The sequence below is a fragment of the Leucopleurus acutus genome, assembly GCF_964270905.1.
Source record: "Leucopleurus acutus genome assembly, chromosome: X".
In the NCBI taxonomy this organism is placed as follows: Eukaryota; Metazoa; Chordata; class Mammalia; order Artiodactyla; family Delphinidae; genus Leucopleurus; species Leucopleurus acutus.
The window spans coordinates 41,662,003-41,673,073 of NC_139148.1; the positions used below are offsets into that span (position 1 = coordinate 41,662,003).

The window sequence follows — 11,071 nt, forward strand, 5'->3', positions numbered from 1 at the left end:
GTTGGGAGTGGGTGGGTGCAGGTGTTCCGCTCAGTTGGGCGCCAACCCCTGCCAGGCCTCATTGCCAAATGACGCGGAATCCGCCAGCGGAGGGAGCTTTAGGAGCGGGGAGATGGAAAACAAGCACTCCGACCAATCAGAAAGTGCCTGCCAGGGAGGGTAGCCAATCAGGAAGCCCGTAATTCGTAAATCGGGACTCTGCAGAGGGACGTGCTGGGTGACCCGGGGCACTGCGGGGAAGAGGGGCAGATATCAGGGCTACAGCAGGAACGGACACTCGCCTTCACTCCTGTCACACCGTGGAAAATACTGTTTTCCACCACAGGCCAGTGCGACTTTGCCTGTGCTGCGCTCTTTGGCCTAGAAGATGCCATGGCCCCACTCCTGGGGAAGAGGCTGGTTTATTGAAGTCTGAGAGGTCAGGGGGTCAGAGTGGAAGAGAGAGATGTTAGAGCTTCTCATCCTCAGGGTTCTTTGCAGGGAGGCACGTGTAGACATGGCCGTTTCTCCTCCACCACCACCTTCTGCCCTTGCAGCACATCACACAATGCCGACGGTTTCCCCCAGAAGGTCACATTCTTCTCACCCTGACCTTCGACCATGGTAACGGTGGGCCTGGTGCGTTAGGGGCGGGGGATGAAGGCGAGAAGCTCAGGGAAGGCAAGAATGCATTCAACAAACTCTTATTGAGTGCCTACTGTGTGCCCAACACTATTTATTTTTAAGCTGTGAGATATTGGGCAGTTTCTTTATCTCCCCTGTACCCCAGTTTTCTTCATCTGAAAAATGGGAATACTTGTAATACCCACCTCACTGGGCTGAGTAAGTATAAATGAGTTGATTCAGGTAAAGTGCTCAGAGTCATGTCGGGTACACAATAAATGCTCAATAAATGCTGGTAATTATTTGTTGATATGAGCTACCTTCTCTCACCTCTAAAACCTTTTACTTATTTCCCCACTGCCCACTGGAAAAAACCCAAATGCCTTGCCCTGGCATTCAAGCCTTTCTTTTAGGCACAAATCCCTGCCCCCAAGTCAACCTCTAGTTCTCTCTTCCACTTTATTCAAAGCCGCATGTCCAAAATGGTCTTTACCTGGGTTATCTGTCCCACTAGGCAAGCTCTCCACTCACTCCCATTCCGATTCTCTCCATCAGTCCTTTCTCCATTCATTCCCTCCCTCTGTCAAGCCCTTCATGCCTCCATTCAACACCCCTAACTCATCTTCTGGACCCACTCTACACCCCACACCCAGAGACCAGATGGCAGGCTTTCCACGAGTTGGGAAGAGGCCACTTAATCTAGTAGTTTGATGCATGTGGAAATAGGGAAGGGATAAGTCAGTGTTTTAACCCTCTCCAACACCTGGGCCACCCTGGCCACCTGGAAACACTTCGGGCGGCTGATCACCTGTGTCCAGGACTCTGCTCACACAGTTTTGATGGTGGGAAAGCCTTCCCCAACCCCCTCCTGCCAGGGGAGGCCCAGTCAGCTTCCTGGACCCAGACTGAGGTGGCAGTCCCTTTTCCACACACCAACCATTTCTCAGATGCCTTCTGTCAGGGCCCAGCAGACCTGGATCCCGTGGGGGAATCCATGGGATCTGGGTTCTGTGTGTCTGCAACTGTTGTTACCCAAAAGGCCTTAGAGTGCTTTGGGGCACGGGTGACTGAGGGAATGAGAAAGTGAATGGAGGCATGAGTGACTGAACGAGCAAGTCAAAGCTTGGGTAATTGAGGGGGCAGAGCACATGGACACAGGAAGGACGGAGTGAATGGGAGAATGGCTGAGTGACTGAATGAGTCACTGAAGAGCACGGAGGCTACTGATTCTCCCCTCAACATCCTCTTTCCCAGCTTCTTCTTTAGTTTCTCCCCTCTTCCTACAGCTGGGAGATGGCACTCGGCCAGACAAGGCACCTATGGACCCAGTGGTGGAAGCCCTGGTTGGGGGTGGCCAACTCTCCCACCCTGACTGCTGACATATCAATATCAAGACCCCTTCCAAGGCACACTGCCCCCTCACTCACGAGAATTCGGGGAGCGTGGCCTTGCAGAGGCGCTGGCGGGTGCGGTTGGGGTTGGGTCCACACGGAGGCATGCACAGCCCCCAGGTACTCCACTCCGACCAGGAGCCTTTCCCTGCCAGGAGGGGAGGGGTTCCCGAATCAGAATTAGAGGTCTTGGTGGGGTGATGAGAGAGAGGCTGCAGGGACATGCGGTCTGTGGCAGAGAGTCAGAAAGCCCCTGTCCCTGCACGGGCTGCCGCACGCTCACAGCATGGTCTCTGGGGGCACTCACAGGGGCAGCGCTGGATGTTGTAGCAGTGCCGGATATCCTGTTGTTCCCCGCTACATCGCTGTCCATTAAACTTGCGGCCCTTGCAGAGCCTGGAGCGGGTCTGCTGGCCTGGGATCTCCTGGCAGCTGATGTGTTTTATGTTCCGGCGGATGCAGGTGCTCCACTCCCCCCAGAGCTCCCACTCTCCGTTCACTGCAGAGACGGGGGCAGCTGGGCTTGCACCAAAGAAAGGAGCCAGCAAGGGTGTTCAGAGGAAGGAATGGGGGCTGGGAGACGGGGTGGGAATGATCAGATGTGGGAAAGGGGGATCAGAATTGGAACCAAGGCATCGGAGCCAGGAATGGAGGAATTAGAGACAGGAACAAGGTATTAACAGCGGGAACTGGGCAGCAGAGACGGGTGGGGGGCTTAGGCACAGAAATGGTGCATCTTGGGGTACTGACCAGGGCAGTGCACGGCCGTGTTGCAGATGTGGGTCCGGGTGGCATCACCGACACAGAAGGGGCCCCCGTGCTGGGGCACAGGGTGATCACATGTCCGTCGTTCCCGGGTCTGACCCAGGCCGCAGGTCACAGGGCAGGGGCTCACAGCACCCCATGGCCCCCAGCCCCCAGCCACTGTTGGGGGAGACAGGAGTGAGGAGAAAGGCCACCTCAATCTCCCCCCTCAGCCCCTAGACCCTTGAGACGGACTGCCCCCAAACGAAGAGCTCCATGGTCACATGGTCTCAGATCGCTGTCCCTTGAAATGGCAGAGCATCTGTGCCTAAATCAAGAGCAGAGTGTCAGAGGCCTCATCCCCGAGTACCTGGGCAGGGTGGCAGGCCGGTGCAGGCCCGCTGCTCGGAGGATGACCCTGGGCAGGGATTCCCAGGAGGCTGCGTGGAGGGCTCAGGTGCAGAGCATGTGCGGCTTCGTCTCTCCTCAGATGCCTTGGGTCCATTGTGGCAGGTGCCTGAGCAGGGGCCCCAGGGGCCCCAAGCAGCCCAGGCCCCGTGTGCTGTGATGGGGTGGGGGTGGGGAGATGCCAAGTGTGGTCATGCATGCTGAAGTCCTCCCACCCTGGAAGTTCTCTGCTGTAACCCCCAGACCCACCCTGGGTGCCCACATCATTGCTCTGTGGTTGCCCTCACTCACTGGGGCAGACCTGTTCGGTGTCACAGGCCTCTGACTCCTGTGCCTCTCCTGGGCAGTGGCCCCCACACTTGGGGGTGGGGCGATCACATGCTCGACGACGAATCCGGGTCCCTTTAGAGCAGGTGACAGAGCAAGATGCCCAGGGCTCCCAGTCGGACCAACCGCCCATCTCTGTAGGAGAGAAAAGAGGGGGACAAGATGGAGGTGGTGGTGTCATTCAGGGGTCCAGGCTTCCTCATGTATCCCACATCAGCTAATCCTGTGCCCATTGTTTCTGCCACACCTGGCCCACCATCATTGCTCATCTGGACTATTGCAGTAGCCTTCACAGTGGTCACTTTGCTTCACTACTCACCACATACAGTCTGTCGTCCTGACAGTGAGAGGGATCTGTCACAACTCAAGTCAGATCATGTTTTTCCACCATCACTACATCACTCAGAGTAAAAGCCAACATCCTCACTGTGGCCCACAGGGATAAGTCCCCCTCTGACCTCACCTGCCACCACTCTCCTTCAGCCACGCCAGTCTCCTCCTCGACCTCACAAACATGAAGCACACTCCCACCCTCAGGGCTTCTGCCCTGATAGTTCCCAGTGCCGGGTAACTGACAGCGCTCGCCCGCCTTGCTGCTCCTTCTCACCAGGACAGCACGGCTTGTCCTCACACGCCTGCAGCTGCCACTGGAGGGTCCCAGGCTCCACCTTCTGGGGGCATTGCCCGCCCCAGCCTATGCAGCGCCGGTGCCGCAGCTGGGAGCCCTCCGTGCAGGTCACTGAGCAGGGGGCCCACTCGGACCACGGTGACCATTGTGGGAGCCTGCAGAGAGAAGCACATGTCCCATCCTGGCACGCTCTGACAAGGATGGTGTATGGGACCACAGAGGGTGGGTAGGCACAGACAGGGGTGCGGGATAAACGTATGTGGAATGGAGTGATGAGAGTATCTACCTCTTCGTGATGTTGGGGAGGAGGTGGGCACACAGCAAATACTTAAATATCATTTACCTTCATGATCAGGAACCTGGAGTTACCCTTTGAAGTCCCCCAAGGACAGTGCCAGGCACGCAGTAAACAAGTACAAGGACTAAGGGCCCAGAACTGCTGTCAGAAGCCTACCAGGCCACAGCCATGCACGGTAGCAGGCAAACAGGAAGTGCATAATAAATAGGAGCCATCATCCCAATGAGCTCAGAGACCCCATCAGAAATACCCCAGGTCCAAGCCCCTGCATGGCATAATGCTAGACAGATGGGACCTGTTGACAACCAGGAGCCCAGAGCTGCCTTCAAAAATCCCCAAGCTCCCCATCCCCATGGTGTACCTGGGATATATACAGTAAAGAGTTAGAAAATATGTCTGACATACAGAGAGGGCTCAGTACACGTAAGCTGGCATCACGATTAGGAGACTAGAGTTACCCTCAGAAATCCTCTGGCTACCCCCAACCTCTGCAATGCATCTGGTATGCTGGAAGTGCTCAATGAATATGAAGTGTCGTTATAATTAGGGAGCTGCAGCTGCCCTCAGAATTGCCCAAACTCTCCCCCTCCAGCAATGTGTCTGCATACAGTAAATGCTCCGTATGAGCTGTCATCACCATCTGGGGACTTGAGCTACCTTCAGAAATACCTGAGCTGCACCCCACCCACAATGCTTCTGGTATGCAGGAAGCGCTCAATACATGTAAGCCACGGCAGTTCTCAACTCGGGATGATTTTTACCTGTCTGGAGACATTTTAGTTGCTGCAAGTTGCTACTGGCATCTAGTGGGAGGCCAGGGATGCTACAAAACATCCTGCAACGCACAGGTCAGCCCTCACAACAAAGAATTTTCTGGCCCCAAATGTCAACAGAGCCAAGGCTGAGAGACCCGGAGCCATGGTCACGATCAGGGCCTTGGAGCCACGCTTGAGAATCTCAGAGAAGGCCAGAGCCCAAGTTCTGGGTCGCCCTGCAGACAGTCCTTTCTGCCCCCCTCAAACCCCAGACTCCCCCTAACCTGCACGCCATACAGAGCTTGCTGCCGAGCTCCTGGAAGGCGTAGTCAGCATTGAGACAGCAGTCTTCCGTGCTGACACCTCCCCCAAGGAGGCCCTTGCACTTGCCCGTGGATTCTTCATACTGGGTGAAGCAGAGTACAGGGTCTGAGCCTGTAACGGGTTGGGGGAGCACGGTCAGGAGTGTGTGGGGGGCCCAGGCACCCCTGGGGGCCAGCTGGGCCCCCACCCACTCACCTGTGGCTGGCAGGGTGAGCAACAGCAGCGGCAGCGGTAGCAGCAGTAACCGATGGGCCTGCGCTCGGGTGGGCATGTTGGGCACTGTACTCCTGCAGCCCCGCCAGAAAGGAGGTCCGGCTTTATGTGGGCTTATCTGATCCTAGAGTCAGTGGGAAAGAGGAACCAGGGGCAGGAGGAACTAGGAGGGTGAAGGGCAGTGGTGGTGATGGGGGATGGCGGGGAGGGGAGGGTATCGTGCAGGTCTCTTCAGCTCCGACCTCTCCCTTGCTACCTGTCCCTGAGCTTCCTCCTCTCCTCTCCCCTCCCTACTTCCTGCCTCACGCTTGGTCTGTTTTGTTTGTCACTGTGTCCCCAGCACCCCAGGCCCCGCCCAGCAGCCCAGTGGCACTCAATCAATGCTCTTTGGACAAATTCTTACTGAGGGGGAAGTGGAGCCTGGAAGTTGGAAGCAAGATTGAACTCCCTCGCTGTGTGTGACCTTGAGCAAGTCACTTGAACCTCTGAGCCTCAGTTTCTCCACCTGTAAAATGCACGCCCTCTACCACAATGACAGGGCCAACCTCACGGGGGTGTTGAACAAGGGTGAAGTGAGCGTGGCATGCTTAGCGTGTCCCTCCTCATGGGGTGGAGTGGGCATCGAGGTAACTACTTCATCCTCCATCCTGACTTCACCACCACCCTCCTCTTTCTTAAAAGTGAGGTTCTTTGTGGTCAGCAATGTGGAGGGGAGGTCAGCACAAGGGAAGTGAGAAGGGGAAGTGGCAAGAGTATGGGGTGGAGAATTCAGAAGGACTGAACTGGGTATATCCACTGCCCCAGGGGCCAGCTGGGGACACCCTCAGGGCCCGAGGAAGGGGATGGTTGGCTTGGCCATGTTCCATCAAGTATCTTGGGTAGGTAATACCTGCCACCCTGCCCCACCCCATACACAGGGCATGTTAGGGTATGTTGCGAAGACTGGGAGTTAAGATTTTTAAAAGTCCTTAGCCCAGTGCCTGGCATACAGCAGGTGCTGTTTGTTAAATACACTGATGCAACATCTACTGAGCAACTATTGGGTGCCAGTTGTTCTGGGCGTTGGCTGGAACAGACAACAAGACAGCCCAAAATCCTGGCCCTCAAGGGATTTATGCTCTAAAAGAGGCAGACAATAAATGTCACCTCCCTCACAGAAGCCTTCCTCAGCTTTTTGTAGGGCACCTCTCATTCTCTATCCCAGTGGCTCTCAAACCTATATGTGGATCAGAATCATCTGGAAGGTTTGTTGAATCCAGATTGCCAGGCCCCACCCCAGTTTCTGATTCTGTAGGTCCGGGGTGGGGCTCAAGAATGTGAATTTCTAACAACGTCCCAGGTGACACTGATCCTGCTGGTCGGGGACCACACTTTAAGATCCATCATTCTAGTTCCTGACCCTTTACTTTTCTTTGTGGATCTCATGTAGAAAAATTATTCTTCATAATCCTTCTCTTAATAATTAATTCCAATGCAGCCCATTTTCCATGCTCCACAGAGCCTTTTTTGTTTTTTTTAAGTAAGTCCTAATGAGTGAAATTCCAGAGCCTGCTTTAAAAACAGGAATCTTGGGCTTCCCTGGTGGCGCAGTGGTTGAGAGTCCGCCTGCCGATGCAGGGGACACGGGTTCGTGCCCTGGTCTGGGAGGATCCCACGTGCCGCAGAGCGGCTGGGCCCGTGAGCCATGGCCACTGAGCCTGCGTGTCCAGAGCCTGTGCTCCGCAACGGGAGAGGCCACAACAGTGAGAGGCCTGCGTACCGCAAATAAAATAAAATAAAATAAAAAGCAGGAATCTTTTTAATCAACAAAAAGGAGTCTAAGAATTAGGAAGGCAATGTCTCATTTCCCCTGCATCCAAGGAGGAACACCATTCTGCAAATTAAAACAAGGTTGAAGGATTTGATTTGGTCAGGCGTTAAAACAGAACTTTCTCAAGAATACTGGTCTTGCTTCATGGGTGATAAGGTGTGTTGACATTCGTATCCGTTACAGATGTACTGTTTCCTGATAACATGAGCCTGTCTTTGAAAGTGTGCTTTGAACAAAGGGGTCTTGTTATGCTTCTAGGACTTCAGACATCAGTGGTTATCCTATGAAAACAAACTCCCCAAGAAACCTGTAATTCTGGTTGGCTGCTTTATCTAATCACCTGTTGCCCTGGTAATAATGTTATAATCGATACTTCCTTTGTTCCTAAACTGTATACCTACTCACTGGATTCCCTTGGGAAGAGGACTGTCACCACTTTCATCTTCTCCTACACGTTTGGGCAATAAAATCACTGCAGAGTTCTTATTTAAACAAAGACTGAGTCGTATCTCATGTAATCATTACAACACCACCTAATATGATGTATTTGTTTGTCTGTTGTCCTCACTAAAATGCCAGCTCCACAAAGGCAGGGATTTGTGTTTGGTTTTGTTAACTGCTGTGTCTGGAGGTCCTGGATGGGCACCAGCAAACAGTAGGTGCTCAATAAACCTCTGCTGAATGAGTAAATAAATGCAATAAACAGAGCTTTAGAGATTCTGATAAGCGTGAAGATGAATAATCTGGATTGGAGGTAAAAATGCGAGCATCACGGCAGGGAGAAGTAGCGTCTCAAGTGCCGGGACTGGACCAGACCACCTGGAGAGGGCTTGGCTCGTGAGAAGAAGGAAGGGAAGCCCAGGCAAAGCCCCGGCAAACTCCAGCATTTCACGTTTTGGAGAACTGGGAGAAGCCAGCCCAGGGGCCTGAGGAGGAAGAGGACAGATGGAAGAGGGCTTTCCCCTAGGCCTGGCACATTCCATCCATGGGCTCTCACACACAAATTCAGCCTCAGTCATTTTCTCTTTTTCTTTTTTTTACATATTTACACACACACTTCTGAATTTACAGTCTCTCTCTACTATAGTCTCTTACGAACAAGCTTACATACATACTCAAATGCACAGCCTCTCCCAGCCACTCAGGGAGTCGTTTACTGTCATTGGCCCCCAGTCTTACTATGGTCTCCTTCGGCCAAGACCACAGTTACCCTTACGGGTCAGTTTTGCACATCCACACAGAGTCACGCCTTTTTTTTTGTTTTTGCGGTATGCAGGCCTCTCACTGTTGCGGCCTCTCCCGTTGCGGAGCACAGGCTCCAGACGCGCAGGCTCAGCGGCCATGGCTCACGGGCCCAGCCGCTCCGCGGCATGGGGGATCTTCCCGGACTGGGGCACGAACCCGTGTCCCCTGCATCGGCAGGCGGACTCTCAACCACTGCGCCACCAGGGAAGCCCCCGGAGTCACGCCTTTTGATAGGATGTTTCCACCGCTCACTCGGGCCGTCATTTTCTCACATACACAAATGGTTAGTGATTTATAGCCACCACTGGTCTCTCTGGAAGTTTCTCGTGCACACACCCACACCCACAATCACTCTTTCTCCCCTCTTCACACTCACACCCATTCTGCACACCCAGAGTCACTATGGTAAGAGTTTCACACACATACACAATCGCACAGCGTCTCAGACACTGTCTTAGTCGCCTAGTCTCACATTTCTTTGCAAGCAGCTTCCAACATGTCCAGTCCTTGCTCTACATCCTTTAATAAAGTCTCTTGCAGTTTTATAGACCCACACAGTTTCTCAGACACTCTCAGTCACTCGTTTTCTCACTCTCAGTCACCTAATCAGTGTCACGGTCACTTGCCCTCACTCAGCCTCTGACATCCTGTTGTCACTAATTCACCAATGTTACTAGGCTCTCAGTAAGTCTCACACCCAGAGCCTTTCATGGCCCGTCTTAGTCGTTTACACCCTCATCTGCTGCATCCAGCCAGCGTATTGTGTACCCTCAGACACAATTACAGCCTCATCGGTTTCTCACACATACTGATCACATGGTCTCTATGTCTCATTTACTCTGTTCCATTTTCTCTGTCTTTCACCAGCATGTAGTCTCTGGTTTACAGTCTCTCATGAAACGTTTCACACTCTCACATGCTGCTCAGTCATCAGTTTTCTCTCCAGCGGCACTGACTTCCTTCTTTTTTACTCATCACCTCTCACTCATAGTGAGGTGGTCTCTAGCTTACTTTCACTCACTCAGTCTCACCATCATTTTCTCTTACAGAGTCCCTGAACCTGTGGGCTAGACTGGAGTAGTAACTGCAAATCAATCTGCCACTAGGCTCAGGTATACACCCACACACGTACACACACACACACAAATTACAGCCTCTCACGCTCTTCCAGTCGCAGCCACATTTTCTCAGTCTCTCACGCAGTCTTTGCTAGTTTAGTCTCACAGGAATGGTTTTCATACACACAATTGCGTACTCTGGTGTCTTTCATCTCAGCCACCCATCTGGCCTCACAGACATTTTCTCTCATACCATCAGCCTCTCACACATGCACTCCCATTACTTTAGTTGATCCAACAGCCTTGCGTGAACAGTTTCATGCACAAGCCATCTCCCAAACGCTGAGTCACCCGCTTACTTACAGTGAAGTTCCTTACCTACGGCACGGTCCCTGACGATCTCTATGGCACTTTCGTGCTCATACAGGCTCTCACACGTTGTTTTGGTTACTCAGTCTGTTTTGCTCACCATCAGCCTGTTCAACAGTGACTGATGCGCAGTCCCCACTTCCTTCTCATAAACATTATTTCACACACACCACCAGTTTCTCATATAGTACCTTAATCACTCACATTCAGTCTTACAGTGGTTTTCTGCCACCCAGCCATGATTTCACACATAGGCACAATGTCAAGTTTGTGGCTACAACTTCCACTCTCTCAACACATGGCTTCACAAACGAACGTGCGCAATCACAGCTTTCCAGAGTTTTCTCTTTTTCACACACCTGGTTGCCAATCTACAGTCTCTACCACTGTTTCGGACACACACCACTATGCTCTCTTGCTCTCACGATCAATCTCACACCCTCACCGCCTTTCACATAGTCACGCCTTTGCACACAGTTACTCCCAACGGCTTTAGGGGGAAAAAAAATGCTAGCAGTCTCCAGCATCACCTTTAAAAATATATATTTACAGGAACAATTCCCCATTCTCTGGGACTCTTAGAAAAAAAGATCCATTTTTGGGGAAGTAAAACAAACAGTGGAGACAGGTGTAGCACCGTCCCCCAAATCACCAACCCCCAGGTCCCCAGGCCCAGGCTGGGCCGGTGCTGACGGGAAGTGAACCCAGGAGTCCTTTGAACCCGCCCTTCTCCAGCCTGGAATTCACACAGGACAGGCTTTATGTCCCTCATTCCTCCCTCCCAACTCCAGGGACACTTAAAGGGTCCTTTGTACCCGCCCGCAGGAAATTGGGGGGCTGGGAGGGAGCTGAAAATACATGTTTGGTATCAAAAATAAACACTTGGGGGTGGCAGGAA

General features: G+C 52.9%; 1 protein-coding gene across 1 annotated transcript; it reads right to left on the bottom strand.

Moving 5' to 3' along the window:
- Positions 1–392: 392 nt before the first annotated feature.
- Positions 393–5,749, bottom strand: CFP (complement factor properdin; the record flags this gene model as incomplete). The annotated part of the gene is made up of 9 exons (XM_082864704.1): positions 393–615; positions 2,031–2,142; positions 2,302–2,493; positions 2,745–2,918; positions 3,109–3,300; positions 3,438–3,608; positions 4,081–4,256; positions 5,439–5,589; positions 5,674–5,749. 9 exons carry the CDS (start codon positions 5,747–5,749, stop codon positions 465–467), a joined length of 1,395 nt encoding a protein of 464 aa, XP_082720830.1. The 3' UTR covers positions 393–464.
- Positions 5,750–11,071: the final 5,322 nt, after the last annotated feature.